The following is an 18277-nucleotide window of genomic DNA, read 5'->3' as shown; positions in this document are numbered from 1 at the left end:
CCGGTAACCATTAAAACACTCTCACTATCCATGATTTTCTCTCTCTTCGGCTTGTTTGCTCAGTTCGTTTGCTTTTATTCAATTGTTGATAGATAAGTATGTTCACCATTTTATTGTTCATAGTTTTGATCCTCTTCTTTTTCTTAAATAAGTCTCTTTAACATTTCATACAATAATGGTTTGTGATGATAAACTCCTTTAGTTTTTTTCTTGTCTGGGAAGCTCTTTATCATCTCTTCCATTCTAAATGAAGCTTAGCTTTGCTGGGTAGAGCAATTTTGGCTGTAGGTCCCTGCTTTTCATCACTTTGAATGTTTCCTTCCACTCCCTTCTAGCCTGCAAAGTTTTTTTTGTTTTTGTTTTTGAGAAATCAGCTGACAGTCTTATGGGGACTTCCCTGCAGGTAAGAAACTTCTTTTCTCTTGCTGCTTTTAAGATTCTCTCTTTATCTTTAACCTTTATTTTAATTGTGATATGTCTTGGAGTGGGCCTCTTTGCATCCATCTTGTTTAGGACTCTCTGTGCTTCCTGCACTTATGGGTCTATTTCCTTCACCAAACTAAGGAAGTTTTCTTTCATTCTTTTTTCAAATAGATTTCCAATATCTTGCTCTTTCTCCTCTCCTTCTGGCACCCCTGCAATGTAAATGTTGGACTTCCTGAAGCTGTCCCAGAGGCTGCTCACACTACCCTCACCTTTTTTTATTCTTTTTTCTTCTTGTTCTTCTGATTGGTTGTTTTTTGCTTCCTTATGTTCCAAATCATTGATCTGATTCTGGTTTCATCCATTCTACTATTGTTTCCTTGTAAACTGTTCTGTATTTCAATTAGCACATCCTTTGTTTCTAATTGAATCTTTTCCATGCTGTTGAGGTCCTCACTAAGTTCCTTGAGCATCCTTACAACCAGTGCTTTGAACGCTGCATCTGATAAGTTGCTTATCTCCATTTTGTTTAGCTCTTTTTCTTGAGTTTAGATCTGTTGTTTAATTTGGGCCATGTTTCTTTGTCTCCTCACTTTGGCAGCCTCCCTGTGTTTGTTTCTATGTATGAGGTAGAATTTCTTTGACTCTATATCTTGATTGTGTGGCCAAATGCACTAGGTGTCCTGTAGGGTCCAGTGGCACTGCCTCCCCTGTCACCCAAGCTAGGTACTCAAGGTGCACCCTTCATGTGGGCCGAGTACACCCTCCTCTTAGTTGCTGCTGGCAGGTCAGTGGGAGGGGCTTACCCAGGCCAGTCAGCTGCAAGGACTGGCTGTGACCCCTGAACACTAACCTCCACCCTCCATGGAGGATCAGCTGTGTAGGGGCAGGGTGTTGGTGCTCCAACATGGTCTGTAGCTGCCCACTGGATGTGCTGGCCCTGGGGTTTCCCAGTGGTGCAGGCCAAGGTCAGCCTTCACTTGTGTTTTGCCCAGGGCCACCAAACTATATCACAGTTTATGCCCGAACTATAAAGCAATCTGAGATGGCTGCTACTTGTGCTGGGCTTGGACATTCCCAGGTGAAGCCGATCTGTGAATCTAGGCTGGCTGCTGCTAGTGCTGGGCCTGGGGCTCACGGAGGCCAGCTGTTGCTTGTTGGAGAGGGCTTAGGAAGTTGTGCAACATGAGCCAAGAACAGCCATTCATGTGGAAAAGCAGCTTGGGTGGGCCTTGACTTTGGGTGGGACAGAGTCCCTGGGGATCTCCAAGGCAGGTCAAAGAGTGTTGGCCAGGTTGATGGGAGTCTCAGATATGGCCCCCAGCTTACCAGCTCAGTGGCTGCATGGGAGGAGGCTTTAGAAATGGACTATAGCCTCTGCTTGCCTTGATGCCAGACACCCCGGTTTCTCCCAGTATGCCACGGGTGCATTTCAAGCTGCCACCCTGGTGCTGGAGCTCAAAAGGAGTGAGTCTGAGTAGGGGGTCTGTGTGTGGGTCCTTTAAGAGGAACTGCTTGGGGCTTCAGCAGTTTCTTCCATCATCTCAATTCCTATTGGTTTTTACAGCCAGAAGTCGTGGGGACTTATGCTCCTGGCACTGGAGCCCTAGGCTAGAGGGCTTGGTGTGGGGCTGGGACTCCTTGCTCCCAAGATACCCCTCCCAAATTTTTATCCACCACACCTGGGTGTGGGACCAGCCCGTTCTGCCTCTGTGCCCCTCCTATCATTCTAAATGGATATTGTTCCTTTAATTCTGTAGTTGTGAGACTTCCAACCAACTCAATTCCTAATGGTTCTGAGTGATGGTGGTTCCACATTTTAGCTGCAATTTTGATGCGGTTGTGTGAAGAGGTGAGCATCTCTGCCTATACCGCCATCTTGACTGGAAGTCCGCAGACTTCCCTTGGGTCCTCCGGTGGTTCCTCTCTTGCCTCCTGGGCTTCAGAAATACTCTTCCACTTTCTCTCCTAAGCACCATCTTCTCCTGGCTAACCCCTTGTCAAGTGCAAGGTCTCAGCTAAATGTCACCTCAGCAGGAATACCTTCCCTGGTCATCCTATCTCAATTTATTGTACCTACTTATTTGCTGCCTGCTTTCTCTGTTATCCCAAAACTTCCAAGAAAACTGCAACTAGATCTGTCTCGTTTGCTCTCTCTCCCCATCAGAATCTGGAGGATAGAATAAACATTGAGAAGAAAATAGAGAAGACATATTTTACGTCCCTGGCATAGAGTGGGTACTCAATGCCTGGTAGCTGTTATTAAGCAACAAAACAATAGAGAGATGCATATTGGGGTGTGTGTGTGTGTGTGTGTGTGTGTGTTAAACACTTTCAAGACAATTGCTGTAATGGTAACAACTGGTTCATTTTGTAAGACACTCTGTAGAATTATTCCAGAGGGGGTAATGTGGCTGAGATCTGAAAGATTCTTGAAAAGCAAGCAGACCAGGGTGCACTGGAGGAATAATCAGCTATCTAGCGGTTGGATATTTCAAAATTGGGGGTCTTGCTAAGGGGTCCATGGAACTCTAGAGTATTTCAAAATGTTTATGATCTTCCAACTGAATGCAACATTTCAGGTGGGCCTGTGTGTTTGTGTCGGCACACTATTCTAGAGAGATGGTCCATGTCATTCAGTAACTTCACAGAGGAACTGGGAATTAAAACAAAGTTAGGAACCACTGGCTCAAAGTTCCTTCGGGAAATCTGGCGCTCTGGCAGGAAGGGGATGTTGGCAGGGTGACAGTCGTGTCATCTGGCTGGCCACAGCAATGTTTTCTGCTACAGCAAAGATCAGAAGTTTGTGGCCAAAATGACCTCAACTAAATGGTTCTTCTACCTCATGTTTCCATCTGCCCAGCATGTGAGCCATTAACACATTGTTGCTGTTGATTATTTTCATATCTCTATTTGCAAAGAAATTGCCCTGAGACCAGCTCAGAAGAAATCACTTATCTAATGTATCGGAAAGCCAAATAAATGAGCCTCGTCTCTATACTAACAGTTTTATATTGCTACAGAGTGACTATTTAGGGGAGATCAAACACACATTAACCCAGACCGCCTCGAAGTCACTCATCTACTAGTGTTCATTATACGTGTACACACGCACGAATGTATCCCTACCCTAATCCAAAAAATATAGAGCAGGTCTCGCCATGTGCTGAAATAATTTATTTCAACTCTTAATGCATCATCCCTCCTGTATTTCCACGTGCGGTGCCATCACCCTTTGACCTCAACCCATTGTTAAATATGTAATAGCCCCGTGGATCAACAACACACAGTATAGTTCACTTTGGAATGCAGCGTTTACGTGAAAAAAATAAGCCATTATGCGCTGCACGAGGTACACAGCGTGGAGGTTACGATACTGATCCCTCTCGCGGACGGGAGAGGAGACGGAAGAGGAGAGGAAACTAACTACGGGGTGCGTGATTGAATCAGGGGGAGCGAGGACTAATGACAAGACGCCATCACTCCCCCCTAGAGAACAAAGGCAGAAAGTCACTGCGCCCACGTGCAGGCACAAGGGACACTCCCTATTTCCACCGCCCGAAACCCAAGCACGATGGCGGATGGTTTTGAGCAGGACTCTATTCCCACGTAAACGACGAAATAATATTCAATAAAACACTGATCAACAGAGGCTCAACCGTGTCTAGTACTCACTCAGTGTAAATCTCTGGGTGGCAGGAATGATTCACTAGAAGGAGGGCCTGTGACCTCAGAGCAACACGGAGAGGGGGCGTGCAGGAGACGTCGGTGAGCTGGAGCTCCCGCCCCCTTCGCCCTTTTCTGCTGCCCACAGCCAGCCAGCCCACGGAAGTCCAGGACAGGCACACGCCTACGCCGGGGAACCGTTACAACCCACCGAGTTCCTTGGAGACAAGAAGCTAAACACCGCACTGATTACCCTGCTGCCGCACGGTTTTCAGTGGCACTCAAAATGCAAAATGGATCTGCCAACCCCTGTTCAAAGACATTGAAGAAAACCTAAGTAAATAGGGAGATAGACCATGTTCATGGTTTTGAAAACTTCATGTTGTTCAAGTTTCAGTTCTCACCCTGGCTGGGGTGGCTCCATGGATTGAGTACCGGCCTGCAGACTGAAAAGTCACCAGTTCGATTCAAGGTCAGGGCACACACCTGGGCTGTGGGCCAGGTCACCAGGTGGGGGCATGCGAAAGGCAACCAATCTATGTTTCTCTCCCTCTTTCTCCCTCCTTTCCCTTCTCTCTGAAAAAATTAATAACTAAACATTAAAAATAAAATAAAATTTCAATTCTCTTCAAACTGATCTGTCCCTGCTATAATCTTATAAAGTGTGTGTGTGTGTGTGTGTGTGTGGAATTCAACAAGTGCATGCTAAAATGTGTATGCAAGTGCAACCAAGATGCCCAAAGCACATTTGAAACGGAATAAATGGGAGGAATTATATTATCGGAACTCATGACTTCCTACAGAGTCACAGTAATCAAGATAACGTGGCACCGGAACTAAATCAACAAGCAGTTCAGTGGGACAGAACGGGGGACCCGAGGTCGGAGCCTCACTGGAGTGGCCCTTTGATTGGAGACCCAGGTGCAAAGGCACAATGCACAAGAGATTTGGGATGAATTCCCCCTCAAGGAAAGGCAGCGACAACTCTATAGGGAGATGCTGTGACAGAGCTAAAGCCACGTCTCATGCCTCATGAACTCTAAGACCTCTCGTCAACATGCCATTTCACTGGGGGGCAAAACGGACATAAGAAATGGGGCGAGACTGGTGTCCACTAAGAAAACACAGGTGAAAACACGGATGATCCAACGGCAGTTGTATCACCTGCCAAGCGCGATACGGACGAGGCGAGCACTCAGCAAAGGATGAGTGATGAACTGTGCCGGCCGCTGCGACTCGGAGGTAACAAAGGCTGACGTGCGGAAGAATAAGGACAGCACACCCACTCACCTGCAGCCAGGGACGCAGCTGGGGAGGTGGCTGCGACTGTGACGGACACATTGTTCCAGTCCCTGAGTGGTGGGACAGGAGCAGCAAATGCTGATTTGCTCTCGTCGCACTTCCAGTGCGGCAGAAAGTGGAACTGGAATTAGGGTGAAAAGGGCTAAATGCCACACCCTGATATTTGCCGTGCTAAGCAAATACATGAATCGTTCGTATTGTCAGAGCGATCTGGGACACAGTGAACCACTGAGGGGTTCCTGTCAGGGCACTGCAACATGCCTGTCCTGAGACATACTTTGAATTCTTCACTAAGGTTTGTTTTCATGAATCGTGTTAAACTTGAATGTGCTGATACAGCTAGGGCAACATATCTTTGATGGCTTCTGGACACCCAAAACATTTCAACACTGGGGAGGGGAGAAGAATTAGGCAATAAAAATGTGACACGGGGACCAAGGTATCAGAAAGAAAGCTCTGTTCGCCACTGACTCCACAGAACACCGGGGCAACCTGGAACACAGGAAAACTGAAATAATCGATTGTTTTCTCGATCCTATAGAGGAAAACACATATTCTAATGTGTGTGTGTTTTTAAACTTAATTGGTTCGCAGTTTGGACATCATGGATAAACAGTGGCATTTATGTACCCACATTTCCTAACTTTTCGGTTCGTTCGGCAACAGTCCTGCCAGTACAGAACTACTGCCCCCCACCCCACCTCAAACCCTCATTGTAGCCTATAAATTGCACAATTCCAACGGCCATGACGCATTAAGTCACTGTTTTTGTACCTAGAAGAACAAAATCCGATTTTCAAAGCATTTCAGCCTATTTCTCAAGAGCTTAAATTCCGTTGTTTAATCAAGATTGAGTAGGTGCATTTGAAATCTTCATGTTCATTTTGCAAAACACCTAACTCCAAAAAAAAGTTTGACGTTCCGTTTTTAAGGCAAAAAAAAATATAAGCTGCTCAGCTCATGACTTTCAAATGTTCCATGTGTAACCCCACCCCGCCCCTCCACGCTCGCTTTGCAGGGACTGAAGTTTAACCAGGTTCCTTCTGGTCTCGGACAAGCATCTTGTGCGAGTGCAGATGCCTTCTTGGGAGCTAAATGCAATCGTTTGCTAAACTCTAATATTTTAAATTTACAAACTTCAGAAGGAAGACAGCGTTTGAAGCTGACAAGGAAACAATCGCAGAACAGCAGCCCCTTTGTGCGCGGCCCAGAAAGTCAGCCACAAAGCAGTCCTATTGTGTTTCCCATCATTTACATTGCCTTTTTTTGGCAGAGCCGAAAGGGAAAAAAATAAGAAGTCAAACTCCGAGGCATACAACAAAAATGAAAGAAGGCATTTTTACTCTAAAATGTCCCCCTGACCTTTAGACATCCACAGACCCGATTATTGCACATGTGCAGGAGATGAGACCGTGGAAGCGCAGGCAGCTGTCTGGCTGTGATGTCACGGAACAGGTGTGACACCGGTTCCCACGGCGGAAGTCAGACGGATCCCTTGCTGAGTCATGGGAGGCCTGTGGAGCGCGGGTGCCGGTGCCGACTGGGTCTCCTCTCTTCAGGTCGGCCAGAAAAGACCGGGGGTGGGGTGGGGGGGGTGACCAACAGGAGTCCCGACGCCCCATCGGTGCCGACCCAGAGAGAGCAGACGCCGTCCCAAACAGATCGATACCATCCAAGGTGCAGCTGAAACACAGGATGAGCCCGTATCACTGAGCAAACACCAGGCTGCTTATTCACAAGGGCAAGAGCAGCACAGCACCTGTGTTTGCCACACACCCACACCGTGTTTGCCAGTGACCTCGACCCTGACCCGCAGGGCCACCCTCCGGGGGCCAGAAGTTACCCTGGATCGGGCCTGCCTCTGATCCTGGAGCACACCAAGAGTGGTGGCACTTTCTGCAACGGCAGCTCCTGTGTGTGCTCCGGCCGACGCCACAGTCACCGCACGATGCCCACGCAGCGAGTCAAAGCATGAGGCGGTCGTGTCCGTCAGGGGTGGGTCTGAGGATACGGCTTTATGGAGACAGAATGTAAAGTAGACACAGCATTTGTACCTTTTACCCATCAACCTGGGGTTGTATGCACGTTCCCTGGATTAAATTAAGAAATTCTTTATGACACCAGTTCTTTTTATATACATCAACTAATTATGTGGATAAACCAAATACATTTGCTCAAACACCCAGATAAATATTTTTTGATTAACTGCCAAAATCGGCCTCTATTCCATTTTTCATTTAGTCACACAGATCCTCCCCCCACCCCTGCAAAAAAAAAAAGTCATATTGCACATGTCTGTGTATCCTGTTAACTTAGTATGCATGCAAGGTACAGGGACCAGAGTCCAGCCTAATACGAAGATGAAAGTGGCGTCACTATTATCACGGCTATAAGGTTTCCAAATATGAGGAGATCATAGTCTTTGAACCGATCTTTCCGAAAGTTTGGAGGGAATAAACTGGGGGTTAAAAGGTGACCCCACATCCCTCCAGGCAAGATGACTCCCTCTAGGGCCCAGCGGGAGTCACACTTTAGTGCTCTGGGTGGTCCTGGGGCCCAAAACTCGTGGGAGTTAGGTTTTCCCAGCTTCCAGGGGCTACAGGAGATTCAGAACCAACAGACCCACTTAAACAAGGGCCCAATATAAAATCCTGTCATTTCATCTGTGTTTCAAAAGTTTTTCATGACCATTTTTAATAGTAGCACTGCCCTAAGCCCCACCACCTAACCATGTAAGATCTTTCAAGTGTTTAGAGTATTTAATAGAGTGTCCGACCCTAGATACACACGGTGTGATAAACCTGGCTGCTATGAAAAGACAAATGTGTGTTTAAAAAAAAAAAAAAAGTGAAGTGACAATAATCGTTAGCCTTTCCCTTTCCTTCGACTACGTTTTCCTGGGTGGGTGGGGGGGTGGCGGGGCGGGGGCTTGACGGGGAGAAAAGGAACTTTCCCTCCAGCGCATCCCTTTACAAGCACGAAGTCCGTCGTCCCGCATCAAGGAGAAATAAACTCGGCTTTGGCACCCGGCCCTCGAGCGGCGGCTCCCGCAAAGGGGCCGGCCTGCTATTAATTGTTGATGTCGCCTGCCATTAGAGGGCACTCAACAACTCCGCATTAACGCCGCCTCGGAGGGAAGAGGCAGGAAGGCGAGGAAAGAAAGAGGGAGGGAGGGAGGGAGGGAGGGAGGGGGCCGTGGGCAGATCGGGGACGGGGGCGCGAAGGAGAGCGGAGGGGAGGGGCGGGCGGGCGCCAGGGGGAGAGGGGGCGAGGGGAGCGAGAAGGAATCGATCTGTGCAGCCCCAGAACCGTCTGAGGGGAGCAGAAAGCCCCCCCGCCCCCGCCCCCGCCCCGCGCCGCCGCGCCCCTCCCCTCGCGTCCCCGGGACCGTAATTATAAAGCGAAAAGCAGCGGCGAGGTCGCCGGATTTTACCAGCCTGCTGCGGCGAGTGCGCGCGGTGCAGGTGCGGCGGCCGCGGGGCTTTGTGACTCCGGCGCGCGTTCGAAGGGGGGCTGGGGCCCGTCTGAGAGGCACCCAAACAACTGTCTTCTAATATTAGCACGGCTGTATTTCGGGATCTATTATAGTCTGTCCAGACAGATTCCCATTGTAATGGGATCTTTTATTAAAAGATTAGCACTATCTCCTGCAGTTGGTGGAAAAAAATCTGTTATCGCTGAGTTATTTGCAGTTGTGGAGGGGGTAGGAGGCGGTGGCAGATGGGGGAGGGCGAGAGGAGAAGTGGGGGGCGGTCTGGCGGGGGGGGGTTGGGGAGGAAGGGGAGGATTTGAAATCCGTAGGGGAAAATCCTAGCGACCCGCGAATGTCCGAGAATTTGGTCTGCATACTTCCTCATCTGTTGTCCTTGGGGATCCCGAAGCAAAAAAGAACAGAAATGGAAAAGGCAGCTTTGGAATAAATAAACAATATAGCATTTTCCGTGAAGTAATCGCTTTATGTAAAAGGAAATCTCGCCTCCTCAGTTTCATTCAGCGGTGCCAAAAAATGTTATAAATGAGAGACCCACCAACTTTCAGCGAAGAATGCCTGGCACTGTGCTTAATAAACTGAGGCTACAGAAGTTCACGATCGATGTTGCAATCTTTCTGTTCCGCGAACCGAAAGAGACAGAGGCAGAGAGAGAGAAGGAGAGAGACAAGAGGCAGAGGCAGACGCTCTCGGGACAGAAACCGGGGCTCCTCGGAGCGGGGGAGGGGCAGACCGCCTACGTCGGCGCCCCAGCTCCGCGCTGCGACTCCAGACGCGGCGAGGTGAAAGCGGAGGAAAGAAAGGGAGAGGGCGACACCGCGACGGGGGAGGCCGAGCCCGAGGTGTTAAACATTTTTGTTTGCCTCTGACTCGCGGAGACCCAGGGCCGCGTCTGGGCCCCGCTCCGCCCGGGGCGGAAGGGGCCGGGGCCGGAGTTCTCCGCGGAGCCCTGGACTGGGCCGGGGGCCGCTGCAGAGCGAGGCTCGCACAGACCCAGACACAAAACCTGGCCCGCCCCGCGCCCGGGCTGCAGGGGCCTGAGACCCAGCACGCCCCGAGCCGTGCGCGGGCGGCAGAGGCAGCCTCTCCAAGCTCTCGGGCGTTTGCAAAATCTTCCTGGAGTAAAGCAGCAGTGCGCACCCGAACTCTGCCCCCTCCCTCCCTCCCTCCCGTGTCCCTGCCGCGCGCGCCCGCGCGCGCGCACGAGCACAGATACAATCACACACACTCACACTCGCCACCCCGCGCGCGCGGGCGCTGCCTGAGAGCGGCGGCGTGCAGGACTAAAAGTGGGTGTTCTTCCCCACTCCCCACCCCCGAAGCGTCGCCCCCACCCCCCTTCCCGGTCGCCTCCCCCCTCCCTCTCGCTCCTACGCAATAAGAACTCGGCAATTCCCCTCCTGCCGCTTTGATTTCGGGCACCTCCAGCAGATAATTGGGAAGGGTTTCCAGAAGGTGGGAAATGTCACCTGATTCACACTGAACTTTTAAAAGCTCCCCACCCCCAAGGAGCGGCGCACACCCGCGCTAGCGGCCGCCCTCCCGCTGCCCCACACCCTGGGAGACCGCCCACCGCACACCGAGGAGACCCCCGTCCAGATTTAAAGCGCGGCTGCGCCCGGCTCCTGACGTCCATTGAATCGCGCGGCGGCCGGCGGCGAGCGCAGGGCTGCGCCGGGATCGCTGCGCCCTCCGCCGCCCGCCTCTGCGCCCGCCCGGGCCACCGCCGCTCCTCGCCCCGCGCCTGCCCCACGATGGGCCGCTCCCGGCACCAGCCCGGCGGGCTCTGCCTCCTGCTGCTGCTGCTCTGCCAGTTCATGGAGGACCGAAGCGCCCAGGGTAAGCGAGGCGGGATGCGCGGGGGCTCGGCCGGGGCAGGGGCTCGTACTTTCCTGTTGTCCGCACGGAGTCTGCTCGGAGCGACGCTGCTCTCGGAAGACGAGCAGACCCACTTAGCGACCCCGGGATGGAGAGCCGTGGGGGACCGGAGGCAGTGACACTTGGGGAGCCGAGTGTGGAGCGCGCTTATCCTTAAAAAGGAAAGGGAGTGAGCCGAGGCGCCTGCCGCTCGGTAGTTCGGGTTAGATGCTCCGAGTTCCGGACATCGGGAGAGCAGATGTTATCTCCCGGGCTTGGCTCCGCAGAGGGGGACGCGCATCAGCAGCGTGGCCATTTAAGTCGTCCCGTTTGCAGCTTAACCTCTTTCCCTCCCACATCTTTTAGGTAGTTTGTAGAAAATGACCAGGGGTGGCGGTTGGGGGGGTGGTGCGAGATACTGCAATTTCTTCGGTGGCTAGGGGACGTGTTTTCAGAAACTTTGCCCAAACTTGGAAATGTGGATGCTGGAAATTTTCGAGGGAAGGAGCTTTCTGCCCAGTGAGTGCTCCTTCGAACCCCCTCCCCCGAACCCTGAAAGAAAAAAAAAGACCCAAATTATGAGGCCGGAGTGTTTTGTGCCGTTTCCAGCTTTCCCCTCTTCTGACCCCTTCCTCCGACCGTTAACTTTACGCAGAAAAAGGTGAGGCGCCTACAACTGAATTTAAGTCCTGAGGTGCATGGAAAGAAAATTTCTAAAGTGTGTTTAAAATTGGGGCTTGTTTAATTTAGTTAGCCTTTGAGCAGATTTTAGAAGAAATAATAAGAGCAGCTTATGGTCCAGTTTTTGTTAAAGTTGTGTGGAGGATTCGTGAGGAGTCCGTACGAACCAAATCCGAACGTTAAAAGGGGGGAAGTGACTTGCAGAGATTTGTTGGTAGGTACGTGACGGGTGCGTGGTCGCGGGGCGCGGTACGGAGCCTTCCCCTCGTCCCCTGCACTTTTCTGGAGACGGACTGTGACCGTCCCGCTTGGAAACCCCCGCCGCCCGCCCCGCTCCTCCTCCCGAGTTGCCCGCCTCCGGGGCGAGGCTTGCGGGACGCCCGGGACGTGGGCGCCGCGGAGGGCAGCCCTGGCAGATTTCGAAAGACCGCGGTGGCCGCGGGCGTCCCCCGGGCTTGGCGGATTGCAAAACGAGCCCGTCGGGCGGGCTGCGCCCCGAGGCCGGGCAGGACGCGGCTGCCTGTTTGCTTTCATTTTTCACAAGTGCCTCTGGCTCCCGCGTGCCGTGCCTGTCTCGGCCCCTCGCTCTTTCGCTGCCTTCCCCAAGGTCTCCCACTTCCTTAACCCCTGTCACAAATAATACCCACTCCGCCTACGTGAAACCGACATGTAAAAACATCCGTCGCGTCCTGTTTTTGTCAAGTTCTTTAATCGGCTCTTCGAGTCGCTGCAGGTTACGGAGCGGGGCGAATAAAAGCAAACAGCCCCGTAAAAGCCCGTGCGGGCTGCACGTGTTGTGTCTGGGTCACTGGTAACTGACAGAGAGGCGGCTGCGGCCCGGGGCGCGCGGCTTCTGGCGCCCGCCGCCCCCTCCCTCGCCCACCACCCGCCTCTCCAGGCCGCGCTTCCCGGCTCCGTCCGCACCCTTCTTCCATCGCCCTCCACGCGTTCTCTGCTGGTCCCCGTCCCCTGCCCCTCCACGCCGCGCCCGCCGCGGCCTGCTCGCCGCCCCCGCCCCGCCGCGCTCACCCACCTCCCACCCGTCTCCTCCTCGCAGCTGGGAACTGCTGGCTCCGCCAAGCCAAAAACGGCCGCTGCCAGGTCCTGTACAAGACCGAGCTGAGCAAGGAGGAATGCTGCAGCACCGGCCGCCTGAGCACCTCGTGGACCGAGGAGGATGTCAATGACAACACGCTCTTCAAGTGGATGATTTTCAACGGGGGCGCCCCCAACTGCATCCCCTGTCAAGGTGGGGCTCTTCCTCCCGGAGCTGCAGTCCGGCGCGCAGTAGGGGGCGTCTCACCCTCGGTGTCCCCACTGCCCAGCTTTGCGTCCGGGTGCCTCTCCGCCCCCAGCCCCCAGAAGCCAGAAAGCCCGGGAAGCCCTCGGGTAGAGTGTTGCCTGTTAGGAACTTTACCCCAAACAAGGTCGACTGCTCAGCCTAGTGTGGGGGCGAAGCCAGCCACCCCAGGCTCGGGGAGAGAGACCTGGGTATGAGGCGAGGCCCGCTGTCGCTCCCTTCCTCTCACCCTTCCTCGACTTCTGGGCGAGAGCCTGGGCCCCTCAGGCGCCAACTGCGCCGTTGCGCAAGCGCCCCCCCCCGCCCTCCCCTCCTCCCCGCGCGCCACCCCGCGCGCCCGCCCTCCCCCCACACCCCGCCGCAGCCGTCCTGCTGACCTGCATCGTGCCTGGCCCAGGTTTAATCCTCGCCTCTTTCCAACCCGTAGAAACGTGCGAAAACGTAGACTGTGGCCCCGGGAGAAAATGCCGGATGAACAAGAAAAACAAACCCCGCTGCGTCTGCGCCCCAGATTGCTCCAACATCACCTGGAAAGGCCCCGTCTGTGGGCTGGACGGGAAAACCTACCGCAATGAGTGTGCGCTCCTCAAGGCCAGGTGCAAAGAGCAGCCCGAGCTGGAAGTCCAGTACCAGGGCAAATGCAAAAGTAGGTGGACCCACCCGAAGGCCCCAGGGGACGGGTGGGCCTCGGGAGGAGCCTAAGGATGATAATCGTGACACCCAACTCGGGACCCCTTTTCCAACCTCCAAAGACTCCTTAAGAACGCAGAAAGAACACCAACCTGGAGTCATAAATTTCCTCTCGAAAACCGCAGCACGCCCCGAGTGCCTCTTGAAAGCCGGTCTCTTCCATTTCATGTTCCCCTAAGTGATTTCCCATTCGCACTCCCCGAAGGCCGGAAGGCGCCCGTTACCACGTGTCTCCCCCTCTGTGTTTCAGAGACCTGCCGGGACGTCCTCTGCCCGGGCAGCTCCACGTGCGTGGTGGACCAGACCAACAACGCCTACTGTGTGACGTGTAACCGCATCTGCCCCGAGCCCGCCTCCTCGGAGCAGTATCTCTGCGGCAACGACGGCGTGACCTACTCCAGTGCCTGCCACCTGCGGAAGGCCACCTGCCTGCTGGGCAGGTCCATCGGACTAGCCTACGAGGGAAAGTGTGTCAGTAGGTATTCCGGAAAAAGGAGCAGCAAGAGAAAACAGGAGGGAAAAGCCTAGTTCTAGAAGGCTTCAGAGCCCGCCCCCGCCCCCCCCCCATATGCCAAGTTGCACCACAGAGAGGATTGTCCCCAGTGACCACACCCCCCCCCTCAGGAAGTGCGTGTCCTCCGGAGGCGATAGCATGCACGTTAACATGCAGGCCAGAAACAGGAGACGATTTTCTGTCTCGGAAAACTTAGAACTCACCCAATTTTACACATTCCTTTTAAGTGCTAGACTTGCTGGAAGCAAGACATAATGACTTAACAGTTCTTCAGACCTGTCATTAGATTCTGATAACTGATGGGATTCTTGCTTTTCTAAAGATCCCCGCTGTGGGAAATCATCAAAGGCAGGTTTCACTGGAGGGGGCGGGGGGGGGGGGCAGCCGCTCCAACAGATGCTGTGTGCGTGCACAACTACGGTGTGTAGGCAACTGTGGGCATTCGTGTGTGTGTGTGTGTTTCGGTTTTCTTTTCAAGCATGTTTGCATAATAGCTCCATGACCCCCCTGAGTGCAAGCTGTCGGTCACACGTGTGCATGTCTCGCTAGGGGAGTAGGCAAAGGAAGGAAGGCGGACGCGCGTCCTCCTAATCACGGGTATGTTATATCCTAGAAGCAAAGTCCTGTGAAGACATCCAGTGCAGCGGCGGGAAAAAGTGCCTGTGGGACTTCAAGGTGGGCAGGGGCCGGTGCTCCCAGTGCGGGGAGCTGTGCCCAGAGGGCAAGTCCGAGGAGCCGGTCTGCGCCAGCGACAACGCCACCTACGCCAGCGAGTGCGCCATGAGGGAGGCCGCGTGCTCCTCCGGCGTGCTGCTGGAGGTGAAGCACTCCGGGTCCTGCAACTGTAAGTGCCCTTGCGCCCCGCTGCTGCTGCTGCTGCGGGGGAAGGCGGGCCCGGGGAGGGCCCCCCCCCCAGGGAGCGGAGACCTCCCCGCGGTCAGGCCACGCCCTCCCGTGGAAGCGAGCCAGCTGCTTGATTTCACCAGCGACTCCCTGGCCCACAGACAAATCCCCGGAATGTCTTCCTGGCTTCCCACACTTGTCCAGTGATCACCAGTGGGGTGGCTTGTGCCGGCCCGTTTCCAGTCATTGGCCCCCCATGCCTTTGCTTTCCCAGGGTGCTTTGCTGTTTGCCTTGTTAACATTTGAATCTAAACTAACTGCTTCAAAAGTCGTGCTTCCCCCCCACCCCCCCACCCCCGTTTTTCAAAGACAGCTTTATATGATCACACAGGGCCGCTGCTTCTCGCAGTTGCCTGTCTCTACTAACTCTGCGATGAGGACCCAGAGCGGTTATACCTAGAACACAAGAGCGCTTTTTATCTGATTTCAGGAATCTGCCCGTAAAACCTGAGCCATTGAGTCTTCAGAACTTTCTGCAGTTTTTGACTTCATAGATTATTTTTTTTAAGTTTTTAAAAACATTGCGTAACAGCAGATGCCAAAAACCAAAAAAAAAAAAAAAAGCATCTCACTGCAAGTCACGTAAAACTGCAACGCCGTGACGTGGCGGTGTCAGAGGGCTTTGAAAACATGCGCTGAGCTGCTTCCGCGCTGTCGTTGTCCGTGTTTAAACAGCGGCTCCCCTGTGTTCCCCATCTAGCCATTTCGGAAGACACCGAGGAAGAGGAGGAAGATGAAGACCAGGACTACAGCTTTCCTATATCTTCCATTCTAGAGTGGTAAACCCTCCACCCGTGTTCAGTGCTGGCATAGCCTTTGGGCAAAAAAAAAAAAAAGAAAAGGAAAGGAAAGAAAAGAAAAGAGGAAAGAAAAATATATATTGTCCATACTGTAAATAAGTGTATGCTTATTTATTTGGGGGGAAAAGTATACATAAAGGACCTTTGCCCTAAAGCTCTCTCCCAGGCCACTTGTTGCCCATTGGACACGGAGAGGCAGTCCTGTGAGGTCCACTGGATGAGGCGCATAGTTGAGACTTGTAGACCTTTATTTATACTGTGTCATGTTTTATAATTTATACATAAAATGTCTGGTTGACTGTACACCTTGTTTTTTGAAGAAATTTATTCGTGAAAGGAAGAGCAGTTGTTATTTATTGTGAGGTCTCTTGCTTGTAAAGTTAAAGCTTTTTTTTTTCCTTGTAAACCATCGAAGTCCATTCCTGACCACTCACACACACCCGTGCCCCTCCCTGCGCTCTTGTCGGACCCCCTTCCACCCGAACAGACTCACTCGCATGTCAGTTTGTCGTGTTTATTTATTGGATTCTCTGCTGCCTGTTCTGCCCGCGCACACGTGTGTGCACACACGCTCCCTCGGGTTTTGTTTACAAGGAATCTTGGCTGACCAAAAGGCATTGCGACTGACCCAGCGAGGGTACAGAGGACCCAGCTTTGAGGGAGCTCCTGCCTCGGTTCTCTTGGGCTGATGCGGACCTCCGGGACAGGGAGGCAACAGCAGTGTCAGGCTTCTAGTGAGGGACCCCTAAGATGTGACGAGATCCGAGGGGGGCTGGGGGACCGCGGCGGCAGGCTGAAGGCAGGGGCCCTGCACGCCCCGCCTGCCCTTGGGCGTTCCCTCCCAGCTGGTCTCCTGTACCTTTGACCTGAGTTCCTCTTCAACCCCTGCGTCACTCAAAGTTATAGCGGAGCTTTATCAGTTCAAGTTTCTTGCTTTCCATGATACGTTCTTCTGATGCAATTTTATATTTTCAAAACATGGCAAGTTAAATATAAATTCATTTAAATATATAGTTTTGTACTTTTCTACCATGTAAATGTGCAATGTATATAAAAGTTATAATGTGTATTTGTAAATAAATGATGAGTGAAAAAATAAAAAAATTTTAAAAAGCCCGCGGTCTCAGCTGCTGTTGGTGTCCCAGGAGGTGTCTGGGCGTTGGGGCACAAATGTCCAGACTTCATTTGCCGAGCCACTGAAATCTAGTGGCCGGGGCGGAAGGCGCTCCAGAGCTGGTAATGACAAGTTGCTGCCATGGCATCTGAAGGTAAAGGGTCCGAGTTCCAACAACCCCTTCGTAAGGACAGATGGTGGCCCCCGCAGTGGGCCGAGCGTGAAGTGCCCCCTGTAGGAGCCCCACCGCAGCCATTCTTGCTCGTCGTAGCCAGAGGCACCCTCTACTTTACCTAAAGAAAGTGGGTCTCAGGTCCCGAAACCACAGCCGGGCACAAGGAAAGGCAGAAACATGCTCAGCACACCGTGGAAATCCACGCGGTGACGGAAGTACACCTCGCAGCGTGGGCATGGCCGGGGCGCGGGGAGGCCAGGGGTGGGTTTGCACAAGGGTGCCCGGGTTTGTCGGGGACAAAGTGACACTCAGGGAAGAGGAGGCTGGCAGCGCCTTGTAGGCAACGCTCGACAGCTGAGTCCCACTCTCAGGGCCTCGGACGGGCATCTGGGGCGTCTACGGTCGCACGCTGCCCTGTGTCACCACGTTGCATCATGCAGGCTCCCAGCTCGCTGCCTGCTCACGCCTTGACTAAGGACATTAAAACCTCAGCAGAGCAGGAGGCAAAGAAGTGGGGACTGGGCCTGGGAGGGAGAGCAAAGCACGGTCAATGCCGCCAACACGGCTAAGCAGTAACTATTAAAAATGACTGTAGGTCTCGTTCCAAACAGAAAGTTTTTTTCTTTTATTAAAAAAAAAAAAAGACTGGAAGATTGTTGGCTCTCAACTGCGGTCACCGCAGGAGAAATGTGGAGACAGACGGACCCGGGTGGGCAGAGCCTGTGTGGTGATTAGGAGCCCACGGGGTTTGGGGGAGCCCGCAGCCCGGATTCCTGAGAAGGGCAGGGAGGCCAGAAGTCCAACAGGCTGCATCAGCCGGGGAGACGGGGGTCAGCCGCAAAGGGGCCCGGCCGCGGCTCGCTGGGCTGGCTGCTGCTGGGGACAGGCTCCCGGGACAGGAGAGGCGGCCGGCAGACACGTCTCACAGCCCTTCCCGGTGTGGGTCGCGAGCTGCTTCGTGCTTCGCCCCGGGGTGCTGCTCACGCTGCGGGGCGGCCATTGACAGCGAGAGTGACAACACCCCCCGTTCAGCTGGCCCTGGTGTGTGTCCTGGCAAGGCCGAGCGATGGAATCAAGTGCTTGCTTTTAAAACAACATGCAGATTATTTGAAAGTTTTATTTCGTGTTTGTCTGCAACGGTCATGCCTCTCAAGCAACACACACACACACACACACACACACAAAACCCTTCATTTTCTTTCTTGGAGTTTCCTACTTTTCCAGGAATCCTGCGTTGGGCTAATTCGTAGCAAAAAACAGAAGTCTCCTAAAATTCAAATTACATCAATGTCATTAGGCTGTTAGAATGTCGACTATGACTCAAAAAAAGTAATTCACTCAGGCATATAATGTAATTCTAGT

The 18277-nt window shown here is 53.0% G+C and overlaps 1 protein-coding gene across 3 annotated transcripts; it reads left to right on the top strand.

Moving 5' to 3' along the window:
- Positions 1-10255: 10255 nt before the first annotated feature.
- Positions 10256-16742, top strand: FST (follistatin). Of its 3 annotated transcripts, none has more exons than XM_036020156.1 (6): positions 10256-10720; positions 12477-12668; positions 13147-13365; positions 13660-13884; positions 14540-14767; positions 15527-16742. In XM_036020156.1, exons 1-6 carry the CDS (start codon positions 10636-10638, stop codon positions 15607-15609), a joined length of 1032 nt encoding a protein of 343 aa, XP_035876049.1. In that variant the 5' UTR covers positions 10256-10635; the 3' UTR covers positions 15610-16742. The 3 variants fall into 3 exon arrangements, with proteins under 3 accessions (XP_035876049.1, XP_028373431.1, XP_035876050.1); XM_028517630.2 differs by having other exon boundaries at positions 10260-10720; positions 14537-14767; XM_036020157.1 differs by having other exon boundaries at positions 10260-10720; positions 14537-14767; positions 15257-16742.
- Positions 16743-18277: the final 1535 nt, after the last annotated feature.

This window comes from Phyllostomus discolor, chromosome 3 (genome assembly GCF_004126475.2).
Source record: "Phyllostomus discolor isolate MPI-MPIP mPhyDis1 chromosome 3, mPhyDis1.pri.v3, whole genome shotgun sequence".
Lineage (NCBI taxonomy): Eukaryota > Metazoa > Chordata > Mammalia > Chiroptera > Phyllostomidae > Phyllostomus > Phyllostomus discolor.
Note: the sequence above shows the minus strand (reverse complement) of the source record. Positions and strands in the feature narration are given on the sequence as shown.